Consider the following 16,727-nt stretch of genomic DNA (forward strand, 5'->3'; position numbering starts at 1 on the left):
GAGAGAATCTTAACGTCCAAATTAATTAAGGAAATTGGTCTATAAGACCCACACGCAGAGGGGTCTTTGCCTGGTTTCAGTATGAGTGATATACCAGCTTCATGCATACTAGAAGGGAGGGAGCTGCCCTGGAAACAAGCATTTCCCACCCTTACCAACAACGGCCCTACCTCCCCAGCAAAGATTTTATAAAACTTTGCAGAGTAGCCATCCACCCCTGGGGCCTTCCCTCCTTTAAGTCCTTTTATGACCTGCCTAATTTCCTCCAAATGAAAGGGGGCCTCTAGCTGTTCACAATCCTCACGAGATAACTTGGGCAACTTAAGAGAGCACAGTTCCTTTCTAATTTCACCTTCCTCCACTCCTATAGTGCTAGTATATAGTGTACTATAAAATTTCAAAAATTGCTCTCTAATCTCTCTGTCCTTGTAAAGGATCTGATCCCCCTGCCCTTTAATTTTGGTAATCAGCGAGTCCCGTTGACGGTGTCTCAAACAGTTAGCCAGCATCCTCCCTGACTTATTACCAAACTCAAAAAACTTATGCTGGAGACGTTTCCTCAGGAACTCCACCCGCTCAACCTGTATTTGATCCAAGGCCACCCTCCATTTACGTACCTCGCGCAACTCCTCTCCCAACCCCCCTTCCTGATGTTTACGCTCCCAGTAGGCCAACCTCTCCCTGGCTTCCAGTTCTTTTGCCTCCCGTTCCCGTTTTTTCCTGGCACCCCACTTAATTAGGTGACCCCGTACCACCGCCTTTAAAGCATCCCAGAGTGTGCCCTCCGATACTTCCCCTATGTCATTCATACTACTGTAATCTTGAATTACCATGCGTATATCCTCACATATCTGTTTATCGCCCAAGATGCCCTCATTAAGCCTCCAAAATCTCTGTTTATCCTCTTCTCCCAACCCCTTCAAGTCAAGTTCTACCGGGGCATGATCAGAGACTGAGATAGACCCCACATCTGCATCCACAACGTGTTCCCATAAAACCCGGCTACACCAAATCATATCAATACGTGTATATGAGTTCTGCGAGTGAGAAAAGAATGTATATGCCTTCTGGGTCGGATGTTTAAGTCTCCAGACCTCCAGGAGATCCAATCTCGAGGCCAGTGCCCTCAAACTCCGAGTATAAGGCTTGTGTACTGTAATGTGTCCCTTAGAATGATCCATAGATGTATTCCACAAATTAAAATCTCCTCCCATAATCATCCCACCTCTTTGAAATTGAAAAAGTTCCTCCCTTATATGCTCAAAAAACTCTCCCTGACCAGAATTAGGTGCATAGACATTCACAATTGTCACAGATTTCCCATATAAGAGCCCTCTGACCGCTAAACAGCGCCCCAATTCATCTCTATAAATGTCATCAGTTACAAATGGAGTCCCTTTCCGAATATAAATGGCCAAACCGCCCACCTTTCCCCCTCTTTTGTCAAAGTGTGCAATACATTCACTGTAGGCCCTCTGCTGTAATAAATGTGCCTCTCGGCGTCTAATGTGTGTCTCCTGCAGCAAGACTATATCCCATCTACTCCTCTGTAACTCCCGATATACCATATTTCTCTTCCTCTGCGAATTTAACCCATTCACATTCCAAGTTCCCACCCTCAACCCTTTCCCTCCCTGTACCCCCCTCCCGCCCCCCTGTTGCTGAGCGGTACCATTTGCCGCCAGCCTAGTACTGTAAGGAAATAACCCCTCGCCAGAGCTGACTCCCCCCTCTCCCCCTCTGTTTTTCCCCCCTCCCCCCAAACTCGTATTCCCTCTCCCTCCGCTCCACCTTCTCCAAACTCATTACATTATAACAGTGTAGAAAACATCCATTCTCTGAACTCATAACAGAAGATAACTATTGCAAACCCTGTCCGGTAACCCTCCCGGGCTACTCAACCACCTATAACTGTGGTGAACTGAAACCAGTAGGGTCTCATACTTTCCATCAGGGTACTCTGTCCATTTCCGGCCTATGTGAGCCCGGTCCTTTGCGAGAGCCCGCCTTTTGCCACGACGATCCTCTCTTCTCGGTTGCTGCCTTCCCTGGTTTCCCTGTATCTCCATCAGATGGCAAATTGTTACAGCCAAGCTCCTTCAGCACTTTCCATGCTTCAACCAGCGAGGTCACCCTCCTCGTGTGGCCCTCTACTGTAAGCTGCAATCCAAACGGGAAGACCCATCTGTACCTGTAATTGGCCTGCTGTAGAAACTTGGTCAGATCTCGAAACTCTCGTCTTCGTTGCAGCGTGCCCAGGGCTAGGTCTTGAAATACTAGCACTGTTTGATTGTCCAGGGAATTTCACCCATCAATCGTGCCTTACGCCAGACCAGATCTTTAGTCTTATAATCCTTAAAGCATGCCACTATATCCCTGGGCTGTTTATCTCTTCGGGGTCCCAGGCTTCTGTGTACCCTATCAAATTGTATCTCAGTCCCATCTCCAAGCATGTGTTCATCTCCTTCAGATGCCAGGATAAAGGCACAAATTGCTTTCACCACCTTAGTGCAGTCCATATTTTGATCCGTTTCTAGGACCCCTTTGAATCTTAAATTATTTCTTCTGGATCTATTTTCTAAGTCCTCAAGATCCAACTGCATTTTATCTTTTTCTGCACGCAGGGAGCCAATCTCTGTTTTCAATTCCAAGATGTCTCCCTCCACGTGCTCCAGTGCTTCCTCAGCTTGTTCCACCCTGGTGCCAATTTCCCTCACCTCTTTCTGAATGTCCACCACTGCCTCCTTGATCGTTTTCCTCACTGCTGCCATTTCAGCTTTGAGCGCTTTAAACCAGCGCGTTACCTCCTGCTTCGTGAGTTCAGTATCGCTCTCCTGCTGTTCCATCAGCCCCTCCGTATCCGAGCCCGAGTCCGCGTCCGCCATTTTGTCTCGCGCCTTGCGCGGGGTGCGGCTCGATGTTGCCGCTCCGTCCCGCTGATCAGCGCTGTATTTAAATTTCTCCAGGCGCTTTCGGGTCGCCATCGATCCCCGGACTCAGGCCGCCTAAATTCGCGATCGCGGTTTCGCTGGGGGAAAATCACTGTTTTCACTGCTGCCCCGACGGAGCTCAAACTTCAAGCAGCCATCTCTGACGGTGACGTCACTTCCTCCCACTCCACTCATTATTTTATAGACCGCTATCATATCTCCCCTTGACCGTATTTTCTCCAAGCTGAAAAGCCCTAGCCACTTTAGCCTTTCCTCATAGGAAAGTTATCCCATCCCCTTTATGATTTTTGTTGCCCTTCTCTGTACCTTTTCTAATTCCACAATATCTTTTTTGAGATGCAGTGACCAGAATTGCACACAATATTCGAGGTGTGGTTGCACATGGAGTGATACAAAGGCATTATAATGTCCTCATTTTTGTTTTCCTTTCCTAATAATACCTAACATTCTATTTGCTTTCTTAGCCACCGCTGCACACTGAGCAAAGGGTTTCAACGTATCAATGATAACACCCAGATCCCTTTCCTGGACGATGAATCCTAATATGGAATCTTGCATCACATAACTATAGTTCAGGTTCCTCTTTCCCAAATTCATCACTTTGCACTTGCTCACATTAAACGTTATCTGTCATTTGGATGCCCAGTCTCCTAGTCTTGTAAGGTCCTCTTGTAATTTTTCACAATCCTCTTGCGATTTGACAACCTTGAATAACTTTGTGTCGTCAACAACTTTAATTACTTCACTAGTTACGCCCTTCTGTAGATCATTTATAAATATGTTAGAAAGCAGCGGTCTCAGCACAGACCCCTGGGGAACCCCATTATCTGTTTTTCTCTATTGAGAATACTGACCATTTAACCCTACTCTTGGTTTTCTATCTTTTAACCAGTTTTTAATCCACAGTAGATCACTACCTCCTGTGCCATGACTCTCCAATTTCCTCTGGAGTCTTTCATGAGATACTTTGTCAAACGCCTTTTGAAAATCCAGATACACAATATCAACCGGCTCACCTTTATCCACATGTTTATTCACACCTTCAAAGGAATGTAGTAGATTGGTGAGGCAAGATTTCCCTTTACTAAATCCATGTTGGCTATTGGGCTCATTTTCGAAAGAGATGGACGTCCAAAAAGTGACATAAATTGGGATTTGGACGTCCCATCTCACAGAGACGTTCAAATAGGAATAATCGAAACCACATTTTGGACATCTTTCTCAGAAGTCTGTTATAAGGATGTCCAAATCTCAAGGGGGCATATCGGAGCCGTGTTTAAGGTGGGACTTGGGCGTTCCTAAGATTTGGACATCTTCGAGCCATAATGGAACAAAGCAAAAACACCCAGCACTAAAACTTCGACGTTTTGAGCTGGACCTGTTTTTCTTACGAATAAGGCACAAAAAAGTGCCCGAAATGACCACTGGAGGGAATCAGGGATGACTTCCCCTTACTCCCCCAGTGGTGACTATCCCCCTCCCAACCCCAAAAATTGTTTTGAAGAACATTACTTGCCAGCCTCTATGCCAGCCTCACTTGTCATATTCAGGTCCATTACAGCGCATGCAGGTCCCTGGAGTAGTTTAGTAGTAGGTGCAGTGCACTTCAGACAGGTGGACCCAGGCCCATACCCCCACTACCTGTTACACTTGTGGAGGAAACTGTGAGCCCTCCAAAACCCACTAGAAACCCACTGTACCCACACACAGGTGCCCCCTTCACCCGTAAGGGCTATGGTAGTGGTGTACAGTTGGGGGTAGGGGGTTTGGGGGGGCTCAGCACACAAGGTAATGGAGCTGTGTACCTGGGAGCATTTTATGAATCCCCTAGGGTCCCCGATTGCTGTCCTGGCATGTCAGGGGGACCAGTCTACTAAAAATGCTGGCTCCTCCCACGTCCATCTCACTTTTAAACCATGCCTGCTGTTTTTTGGCCTCCATTCCTCCTTTTTTAATACATGGAATATATCTGGCCTGGCCTTCCAGGATGGTATTTTTGAACAGCATCCATGCCTGATGTAAATTTTTGACCTTCGCAGCTGCTCCTCTAAAATTTTTTTTTCACTGTTCTTCTCATTTTATCATAGTCTCCTTTTTGAAAGTTAAATGCTAATGTATTGGATTTCCTGTGTGTACTTACTCCAGAGCTGATATAAAATCTGATCATATTATGATCACTGTTACCAAGCGGCCCCAGCACCATTACCTCCTGCACCAGGTTATGTGCTCCGCTAAGTACTAGGTCTAGAATTTTTCCTCCTCTTGTTGGCTCCTGTACCAGCTGCTCCATAAAGCAGTCCTTGATTTCGTCAAGGAATTTTATCTCCCTAGCATGCCCTGATGTTACATATACCCAGTCTATATTGGGGTAATTGAAATCACCCATTATTATTGTGTTCCCCAGTTTGTTAGCCTCTCTAATTTCTGATAAAATTTCTACATCAGTCTGTTCATTCTGGCCAGGTGGACAATCCTATCACTATCCGTTTCCCTTTTACACATGGAATTTCAATCCATAGGGATTCCAAGATGTGTTCTATGTCCTGCAGAATTTTCAATCTATTTGATTCAAAGCCCTCCTTAACATACAGTGCTACCTCTCCTCCATTTCGTATAATTTGTATCCTGGTATGACAGTGTCCCACTGGTTATCCTCCTTCCACCAGGTCTCAGGGATGCTTATTATATCTAATTTTTCATATAGTGCAATATATTCTAACTCTTCTATCTTATTTCTTAGGCTTCTGGCATTCACATATAGACATTTCAAACTATGTTTGTTGTTCCTATTTACATCTTGCTCAGTAATTGACAGAGATAATTTGCAATCCTTTGTCTGCTGTTTATTTAAAGACACCTGGTCTTTGGTCTCTATTGCCTCCTTGCTATCGGGATACACTATCTTCCCAGTTTTGGTAATATGGAAAGATACCTTGTTCCAAACCATTAAAGGGTCACATTCACTGTTAGGAACTGACCCTCCTTATCCTTAATTACCTTATGACCTTCCTGGTAAATACAAACCCCACCCCCACTTCTTTCTTCCTATCCACCCAATTAATGGCTAATACCACATGGGAGTATTCCTGCCGGGCAAGGAGATGTTCAGATTTCCTCACTATGGTTATCTGTGTAAGGCAGATGTCCACCATTGTTCTCTTTATTTCCTGGGAGGTGTGCTGCCTGGTAGGTGCCAAAATTCAAGATGTTACAGAGAGCTTGCCGAGACTCATCAAGCCTAATAACTATTGTCCAGTGCTGCTCATCCATGTTGGCACAAATGATACTGCTAGGTACCCCTCCGAACATATCAGAAGTGACTTCATGGCTCTGGGAGAGAGGATGAAGCAGACAGACACACAGGTGATATTCTCGTCAATCCTCCCTGTTGAGTGTAAAAGCCAAGGCAGAGAAGCTTGCATCCTGGAAGTTAATATGTGGCTGTGCAGATGGTTTTGTCAAGAGCATCCTGGCTTCCTGGTCCATGGGATACTTTTCCAAGGGCTGCTGAGCAGAGACGGTGTCCATCTATCAAAATTAGGGAAGAAGTGTTTTCAGCAGCATACTGGCTAACCTAGTGAAGAGGGCTTTAGTTTAGTTAGTTTAGTTTATTAAAATTTGATATATCACCCTTCACAGGCATATCAGAGTGGTGTACAATAACCAATTTAAAACAAGCAAGGAAGGAACTACAAAATGCAAAGGAAAGTGAAAGAGAGAGCAAAACATTTTTCTAAAAGTAAAATAAAATCAAGTAGATAGCAGTTCTGGTGCAGGGCTGTCAGGAGAAGTTACAAAAGGAAAGGCTAATTTGAAAATGTGGGATTTCAGCAGGGATTTAAAACAGCAAACAGACTGCTCAGAGTGAGGGGCTAAAGGGAAGGGACCAGGTAAAAGAAAGCGGAATGACGGGGTAGATTCAAGATGTGAAAGATGAACGGGGGGGGATAGAAAGACATGAAGCAGAGAGGGAATGGAGCGAATGAGAGGTGATATAGGGAGAGATAAGAGTAGTAAGATAAGGAGGGGAGGTCCAAAGTAAAGAGTCTTAAAAGCCAGAATAAGATGCTTAAATTGAATACGATAGGAAATGGGGAGCCAGTGATGGTGCTTGAGAGGAGGAGAAACACGATCAGATCTGTGAGTCTGTCTAAGGAGACATATAACAGTATTTTGAACTGTCTGTAATCAAGAGAGGGAGACTTTAGGGAGACCCCCGTGAGACACATTACAATAGTCTAAGCAAGAATTGACTAGCGAAGAGAGAAGAGTGGCTCAAGAAGAATCATTGAGAAAACTATGGATAGATCGAATCCGGCGAAGGAAAAAGAAACAAGACTTCACAGTAGAAGAGATATGGGAGGCAAAGGAGAGCTCTGGGTCAAAAAGAACTCTGAGATACTTAAAAGAATCAACAAGATTGAGCGAGATACCAGATAAAGATGGGACAATAGTAGGAGGTGAGGAATCCAAATGGCAGGTGAAATTTCATGTGGACAAATGCAAGGTGATGCACATCGGAAAGAATAATCCGAATCATAGTTACCTGATTCTAGGGCCCACCTTGGGGGGTCAGCACTCAAGAAAAAGATCTAGGTGTTGTAGATAATATGCTGAAATCTTCTGCTCAGTGTATGACAGTGGCCAAAAAAGCAAACAGGATGGTAGGAATTATTAGGAAAGGGATAGTTAATAAGACTGAAAATACTATGATGCCTTTGTATCACTCCATGGTGAAACCACACCTTGAGTATTGCGTTTGGATATAGCGGAATTAGAAAAGGTTCAAAGAAGAGCGGCCAAAATGATAAAGGGGATAGAACTTTTCTCATATGAGTAAAGGCTAAAGAGGTTAGGGCTCTTCAGCTTGAAAAAGAGATGGATGAGGGGAGATATGATTGAGGTCTACAAAATCCGGAGTGGTGTAGAACTAGTAGAAATAAATCGATTTTTTTACTTGTTCCTAAAGTACAAAGACTAGGGGACAATTGAGGAAGTTACATGGAAATACTTTTAAAACAAATAGGAGGAAATATTTTTTCACTCAACGAATAGTTAAGCTCTGGAACTCTTTGCTGGAGGATGTAGTAACAGTGGTTAGTGTATCTGGGTTTAAAAAAGGTTTGGACAAATTCCTGGAGGTAAAGTCCATAGTCTGTTATTGAGACAGACATGGGGAAACAACTACTTGCCCCAGGATTGGTAGCATGGAATGTTGCTGCTAATTGAGTTTCTGCCAAGTACTTGTGACCTGGCTTGGCTACTGTTTAGAAAACAGGATTCTGGGCTAGATGGACCATTGGTCTGGCCCAGTATGGCTACGCTTATGTTCTGAGGAAAAGGATGTTACCAGTGGTGTGCCACAAGGATCAGTTCTTGGACTGGTTCTTTTTAACATTTTTATAATAAACAATTACCTGGTACTTGCCACTGTTAGTAAAACACCTATAGTACACCATCAGCAAGTAAAACTCTCTATTAATTTCTATTGTAGATGTCTGAGGAAAAGACTTCAGACACTCGGTTCCAGCTGTTGCTAATGTTGTTAGTGCAGCGGACCGCCTTGCTTAGCGTATACTTTGAACAATTTCAAAAAAATAAATACGCTACCAAGTATCATCACTAGTCAAAAAACCTCATTTGGTAATGACTCTGCTTCAATTTAAGACTGACTTTATTGACTATTTTAACGCCTTTAAGACAAAAACTGGTACTTAGCTGTGGTACGTTCTGAGACAGCTGGAACCGAGTGTCTGAAGTCTTTTCCTCAAACATCAACAATAGAAATTAACATTTTTATAAGCAATATTGCTGAAGGGCTGTCTGGTAAGATTTGCTTCTTTGCAGATGAAACCAAAATATGCAATAGGGTAGACACCCCTGATGGTGTGGATAACGTGAGGAAGGACTTGGCGAAGCTAGAGGAATGGTCCAGAATCTGGTAGCTTATATTTAATGCTAGAAAATGCAGGGTCATGTATTTCAGCTGCAAAAACCCAAGGGAACGGTACAATGTAGGGGGTGAAGAACTTTTGTTCGCGAAAGAAGAGCAGGACTTGGGTGTGTTTATATGTGATGATCTTAAGGTGGCTAAACAGGTAGAAAAGGTGACGGCGAAAGCTAGAAGGATTCTTGGGTGCATAGGGAGAGAAATGGCCAGTAGGAAAAAAGAGGCGATGACATCCCTGTATAAGACTCTGGTGAGACCTCATTTAGAATATTGTGTATAATTCTGGAGACTGCACATTCAAAAAGTTATAAACAGAATGGAGTCAGAGGATAGCTACTAAAATGGTCGGTGGTCTTCGTCATAAAGCGTATGGGGACAAACTTAAAGATCTTAATATGTATTCTTTGGAAGAAAGGTGGAAGAGGGGAGGTATGATAGAGATATTTAAATACCTATGCAGCATAAATGCACAGGAAGCGAGTCTCTTTAAATTGAAAGGAAGCTGTGGAATGAGGGGCATAGGATGAAAGGTGAAAGAGGATAGACTCAGAACCTGAGGAAATACTTCTTCACAGAAAGGGTGATGAATTCGTGGCATGGCCTCTCAGTGGAGCTGGTGGAGATGAAAACAGTATCAGAATGCAAGAAAGCTTGGGACAAGTACATAGAATCTCTAAGGGAGTGATAGGAAGAGTAGATGGCATGGATGGCCAGACTGGATAGGCCATATGGTCTTTATCTGCCTACAATTTTCTATTAGTCTTTGTTTTTAAAAAGGAGATATTTCTTTTGCGGTGAATTCAAGCCCCACACGTTTATAGACATTACCTTAATGTCCCCTATAAATCCCTTGTTTTCCAATGCAACTCCTATCCCAGGGGAGACCCTCTTGTTTCTTCTCCCTCCCTATCCCCTTCCTCTCAGTATATTCCCTCCATCTCCATCCCTACTCCTCTCATATTATAGACTGGTTAGGCCACTCAGGTGTTCCTGTCCTGTACTACTTGCTAGATTTGAACCTGTTTTATCCTCTCAGTATTCTTCTCTCTCTCATCCCCTCATTTCAACACTCATTTACCTTTATTTATTCATGCATTCCTTCAAGCAGCCATCTACTTCTTTACATATGCCCACCCAGTTCATGAATATCTCTAAAGACTCTAACTCTACTCCAATCATACACCCATTATCTCTCCAGTTCAGCTGAGCTCTAATGCAGTCTCTTCTTGGGTCAGGTGGTCACCATCTTAATCTTTTGCCCTTATCCACACATTTCCATCAATACTCCTGCCACCTATGGAGTACAGCCTCAGGTATTGATTCCATTGTAAGGTCTCCCAGACCCACATTTCAGTTCCAAACGGGCCTCTGACACAGTTCTTGATGTTATCTTGGTTCTATCTACTGTTGCAAGTATGCCAAACAGGAATAACCACCTATAGCAGACTCACTTTGTGAGTATCGCATAATAACATTCATAATGTCTCAGCTTCTTCAAAGGGTCAGCAGAGCTAAATCCTGATACACCTGAAACTGGTTCCCATCCCATTGCAGCACATCTGCAGCTTTTGCCTTGACAAAAATCTTGTGCTTCACACTATACTCCAAGCAAACAAGCAGTTATGCCCTTTGGTTTAATTCTTTTGCTATGGGCCCAAAATCTGATGGACACATTCAATATTAATTCCTCTGTAATCTCAAGTGCTCTTCCACATTCTGTTCTCAAAATCTTCCAGTTTATAATCATTGTCTTGCTGTAGTTTTCCAGGTCCTCGGCATGCTTTTCCAAGGGTTGCTCTTCCATTCTCCCTTTCAGTTCATGTTTTCTGTTACCATCTTTGTTAAATCTCCACGGAGCTCTGCAATCATTGCCTGGACATCAGTTTTGACACTTACTATAGAGTTCTTCAACTCACTGAACCAACCCCACACTCACTTCATGTTGGTAAAGTTGCATCATCCTCCATTCCATTGTTGCCACATGGCTGCTTGCCTGTCTTGCGGCCTGTATGAAAGATGTCACTCTGATCATGGCTAGGACCTGCAGCTGTGCTCAGAGTGCCACCATAGGTGCACTCTTTCAGATCGACTCCTTTCTTTTTAGGCCTCATCACTGCTTTCTCAGACAAATGGGGGTCTCCACAATGCCTTCGGGTTAGCTTTAGTTGTGGATGGCACAGAATTTAACACAGGGTTATTGCAGCAGAACTGGAGCAAACAGATCAGGCATCCATTTTGGCATGTGAGGTCATCAGTCACCCCAAAAGCTTTTCAAAAAAACATGTGCAACCTGATCTAAAGACAATATGGAGTCAATAAGTCCTTGAATTTTTATCTTTGAACCTGAATATCCTGTTAAGAGATTGGGGGGGGGGGGGTTGTTATCAACCTGCATTAGGGCACTAATCTGCATTATTTGCCCCTTAACACATGTTAACACTTTAACGCTTGTTGTGGTTTCCTAATGCAGCATTATTTAGGTTACCCCATGTTACATAGTAATGAGATTCTAAACATGCAAATGCATGTAAAGTAGCTCATTACTGTGTAACTACTATAATTCCTAGTTAGTTTTGGATGGTAGAAGACTTGGGGGTAAGAAAGGGAAGAGGGGCTAAATATTGACTTAAGAATGGGAGTGTAAAAATCAAAGAGGAAGATGACAAAGCCTGGAGTAGCTTACCAGCAGAAGTGATGGAGAGCAGGATTCGTAATAGGATCCAAACATGTTTCGGTCAGTTACAGTTGGTAGTAGTAGGAAGAGGGTTGAGAGGTTGATTTCATATTGTGATACACCAAACCGTAGGGTAACCAGGTTGGTTTATGCAGGCCATAATTACTCAGAAACCAGCCGGTTCATTGTCCACAGGTTTGTGGTGGCAGACTACTGTCTCACAATGTCACAGGGACCTAGATAGCCATGTGTTTTAGAAGTGACCTCGTAAGTTTTGTTATTTGCTTGTGTTGTTGCAGAGCTTGGGGGTGAGGGCTGATGGGTATTAATTCTAGAAATTTGTATACACGACTGCTTTGAACAGTAGAGAACTAAAGAAAGCTGCAAGAAAAACTGATTTGGATAAGGAGCAATATGCTACAGGCGGTCAGCCTCATACACATAAATAGCACCCATCTTCATTCCACTCGTATAATTATATAGAAGACTGTGCAGCCAATCAAATTGTTTGAATATTCTGTATTATCCTGGTCATCATTTTTTTTAATAATTGTCATTTCAAATATATATGGCACAAACCAGTACCACTAGCATTGGAAAGCTCATGGACAGCACCTCTTTGGGGCAGTTATAGCAGTATTAGCATCTAGACGTTGAGTCAAAAATGTGGAGGTCAAATAATGAATACTATTTTAAAAACATTGTTCCCTTCTTTGCTGGTCTGGATTTAGATTCATCACTCACCACAGACTCTGAAGACGAGAGCCCTGAAGACATGCGAGTTCACCCCTACAACCTGTGTGATAATAGGGGGGCTACAGAGCAAACAGCTGCTTGTCAGCGAGAGCCATCACAGAGGGTAGTTATCAGCCAGCCTGCTCCCATCTCTTCCCAAAGAAAGCAGCTACTGGAGGACAACAGTTCTGACTCGGTGAGTTCTGAGGGAGAAGCATGCTCTAAACCAAGCGAGGAATGCTGACTTCTGCATCATTCATGATGGAAAAAAGACATATGGGCATGTTGATTAAACTGCATTAAGCAGCTAGCACAGGTTTTACAATCCGTGCTAGCAATTAATGCATATTAAAATGGCCAACGCAACAAAAAAACGCCATGCTAGCTGCTTAACACAAGTAAGGACAGTGCCTGGGTGTGACGGGGCGGAGTGGAGGAGTGGCCAGCAGTGACAGCTAGCATACACATCAGTACTGTGCGCTAGTTGTCACAGCTGCCAATAGCATAGCATAGCTACACAATGCCACCTTAAAAGGTGCCTTTAAGTGCAGCCCTGAAGCACTCTGGTAGTAACATTAAAGTTAGAAATGCCACAGTGGTGCACCTCACCCCCTTTTCTGATCACTCCTTTCCCCTGAGTTCAACCCTCCAAGTCCAATCCCCTTTCACAGATCAAATCATAGGGTCCCCGAGCGCAAGCCCCATCCACCACAAAGCCAGACCCTGCTTGTATCCCTGACCCCCTCCAGGACCTACTTAGGTGTCTGCCTTGTGGCCCACCACCCCAGGACTGTGCCGGGTCCGAAATGGCGCCGATAACTCCGAGACTACTGCTAGGGTTCATCAGCCCAGTCCTTGGCCTTTTATACCAGTTCTTATAATTGGAGGTATAAAATACACAGTAACAGTAATGACTCATAAAATTACAGAATTAGGAACAAAGACATTGCACTCTGCCTAGCCTGGAGGCCTAGGTAAGTTTTGGATCTTTTCCATGGATACCTTTGTGCTGCAAGGACAGCACAGTCATCATCTTCCAAGATAAGGAGTGTGGTCCTGTAGTGCACACCAGCATTTAGACATATATATCACCTACACATCTAAATCATGATATTAGAAAGCTGGAATATACATGTTCAACTCACAAATATGTGACCCTCCCTGAGAAAACATGACTAAAGTCACTAGGCCGATATTCAGACTATGGGAGATAGCCAAGCTGCCTCCCACGGTCGGCACCGAGCCTGGATATTCAATGCTGGACCATTTCTGGTAACCGGTATTGAATATCCCGTTTATTTTTGGCCGGTTTCAACATAACCGGTTAAGTTGAAACTGGCCAAGGATAGACCTGCTATTTCGGCAGCCTAATTTGGCCGCCAAATTGAGCTGGCAAAATGTGCTGAATATTAGCAGATAGTTATATCATGTGGCATAACCAGTTTCTCACTAAGCGCTAACCGGCAATATTCAATGGGAGATAGCCAGCTCTCTCTCACTGAATATTGCCGGATAGCCAGTTGAGTGCCATTTAACCGGCTAGGAGCCAGTTTTAAATATCCGGGTGGGGGGGGAACAACTAGTTCTTGATTATTTTTTCCCAGTGATGATCAAATATATGCATTTTGCAAGGGGGGGGCATGATCTGGGCAAGTGCATCCCTATTTCAGAAAGGGAATATATGTTTATGTCGGGATTTACAGCTCTTCATGGGGACATCTAGGATATATCAAGGTGCTTGTTTTGTACAGCTCTGTACCAGGGTATCAGAGAGGTCACCCCTTTATTCCCTCAGTGTTTTTTGTATCCCCAACAGTGATTCTGGCAAATGATATCAAACTCTGTGCTAGAATGGGGAAGCATAGATGTGTAGGTTTCTGAAATAGCAGACACACAGATGTATGTGCCTGCATGTACACATGTGTTGTGAAATTCCAGCATACACTGTACATGTCATGTTGGTCCAGTTGATATTTTAGACATTAACACTTGTAAAATGGATGTTTCCACCCCACATAGCTGTTGCATAAATATCCATTCCTGCATCTATTTTTTTTTTTAAAAAAGCTCTGTGTTGGCACATTGTTTTCTAAAATAACATAACTTGACATGTCCCGACCTGAGGCCCTGATACTCAAAACTCTGGCACTGTTTCAAATAGCGCTGTAAAAATACCGCTGGGACAACGTAGAACAATGCCCTAAGGCTGAACGCTAATGAGATGCAAATATAGACGCATTTATAGTGTTGAGCATTAGGGATTTCGGCGGGAGGATTGAACATTAGGGATTTCGGCGGGAGGATTGTGCTTGGTGCATGCTTAGCAGGGGCATGTCTAGGTGGGGCCACGGGCCCCCGCAGATTTAGCCCTGGCCCCCCTGCCTTCACCCCCCCACCGACCTTCCCCCGCCACATTCGACCCACCATCCTGCCACCGCCAACCCTCCCCTGCCGCCGCCATCAGGTACCTTTGCTGGCGGGGGTCCGAACCCCAGCCAGCCGAAGTCCTCTTCAGCGCCTGTCTCCGACGCGTTGCTAATCTGGATTCTGTTTCTGTGAGTCCTGACGTCCTGCACGTTCGTAAGGACTCACAGAAACAGAATCCAATCAGCGAATTCGCCGGAATCGGAGACCGGCGCTGAAGGGGACTTTGGCTGGCGGGGGTTGGGGACCCCTGCCAGCAAAGGTACCTGGCAGGACGGGGGAGGGGCAGCGGTGCCGGGGGGGGGGGGGTCAAAACTGGTAAGGGGGGTCGGTGGCGCTGGGGAGGGGGCTAAAATGTGCCCCATCACCTCGGGCTCTGGACCCCTCTCCCCTCTCCGCCGAGTCTGCCTACGCCCCTGATGCTTAGAAGAGTTCAGTGGTAAGCTCCGCTCCTGAGCGCATGCATGTGGTAAAACCTGAACATGAAGCACACATTGGCATCTATTTTCTTCGGCTCAAATACAAGCGTTTTTGATTATTTTAAGTTTGGACGCTTATATTTAGATGTAGGAAATAAAACGCCAATATGTGTTTTCACTTTCTTTGGGGAGCCCTTTTACTAAGCCGCATAGATGCCTACCTGCGTCCAATGCGCGCCAATTCGGAGTTACCACCCGGCTACTGCGTGTGACTCCAACTTGACGCACATAGGCGATTACTGCATGTGAGTGACCTTACCGCTAAGTCAATGGCTGGCGGTAAGGTCTCAGACCCAAAATGGACGTGCACCAATTTTTATTTTGCCGCACATCCATTTTCAGCAAAAAGTTTAAAAAGGCACTAAGGTGCGCTGAAAAATGCCCAAAACCCATGCCTACACTACCGCAGGCCATTTTTCAGCACACCTTAGTAAAAGGACCCCTGGGAGTTTTTAATTTTTTTTAGTATGGACACTTTAAATTTAGACACATGAAACAGTCACCAATGTGTGCTTTTGCTTGGGTCCGCTGTTTCTCAGAACCAAAGCTTAAGGGCTTGCATAGGCTTCCTTGTGCTTCCAAAAGTAATCAAATCCAGTAGACTTTGCAGAAAGATTCATGAGAGAAGGCTAAGAATGATGGGAAATCTTCTCTTCCAGCAGCTTTGCAGCAGTAAGGCAGTTTTGTTTCGGACACTATTTTCTGAGCATTGGGGAGGAATACAAAATGACCTCATTAACATGATATTGACTACATTAGCATGCTACTTGCTCTGTTCATCTGCGCGCTTGTTTGTGTCACGTTTTCCAAGCTGGAACTAGGTTTATGAGCCCTTGGGCCACTGCCGAGGAGCGGTAGTGGCAGGCAAAACCACCCCACACCGGAGACTAGGCAGAACAGGACTGGAACCCCGGACTAGAGTTGCAGCAGAGGCAAACAAGCAGGAATAAGCAGAGCAGGCACACTTAAGCTTCACCTGCACTTGGCCGCCTTTCACCAAGTGTTGAGGCCCTGGCTGCAGGTGGCCGACAGGACTTACTGGGCAAGGCAGGACTGGATACCCACTAGGCTGAACCAGGATTGAGGGTCAGAGGGGAAAGGAATAAACAGGGGCATCAAGGCAGGGAAAGGAAAAGCTAAAGGACAGGACTGAAAGCTGCAAACGCAGCCCCTAAACAGAAACCAAACACTGACAAACAAAAGACAGACCTGAAAGCTGCCAGGCAGCCACTAAACAGGAAACACAGAGAACCCAGAACTAGACACAGAAATACAAACAAGAGTCAAGACTAGGACAGTACAAGCTAAGCTACACAAAACTAAACTAGCATCAGACAGGAACTAGAACAAGAAACTAGACTAACCAGAAGTGCAACAAGCACCAACATACCAGGGCCTTAGGCGATGCAAAGGCAGAGAATTTCCAACTGACTAATAAGCCCAGCAGCAGCTGCAGCAATCATCAGGCAACTACGCGAGCTGGGCAAGTTCAAACAAAAAGAGCAAGTCTGGAA

The 16,727-nt window shown here is 44.7% G+C and overlaps 1 protein-coding gene across 2 annotated transcripts in view; it reads left to right on the forward strand.

The window, feature by feature from the left end:
* Nucleotides 1-16,727, forward strand: part of CALCOCO1 (calcium binding and coiled-coil domain 1) — a 188,343-nt gene that overhangs the window by 126,109 nt on the left and 45,507 nt on the right. For both annotated transcript variants that reach the window (XM_030198341.1, XM_030198342.1), the window contains one exon: nucleotides 12,307-12,506. In XM_030198341.1, coding sequence (XP_030054201.1) covers nucleotides 12,307-12,506 — 200 coding nt within the window. The remainder of the gene's footprint in view (nucleotides 1-12,306; nucleotides 12,507-16,727) is intronic.

Source organism: Microcaecilia unicolor, chromosome 3 (genome assembly GCF_901765095.1).
Source record: "Microcaecilia unicolor chromosome 3, aMicUni1.1, whole genome shotgun sequence".
Taxonomy (NCBI): domain Eukaryota; kingdom Metazoa; phylum Chordata; class Amphibia; order Gymnophiona; family Siphonopidae; genus Microcaecilia; species Microcaecilia unicolor.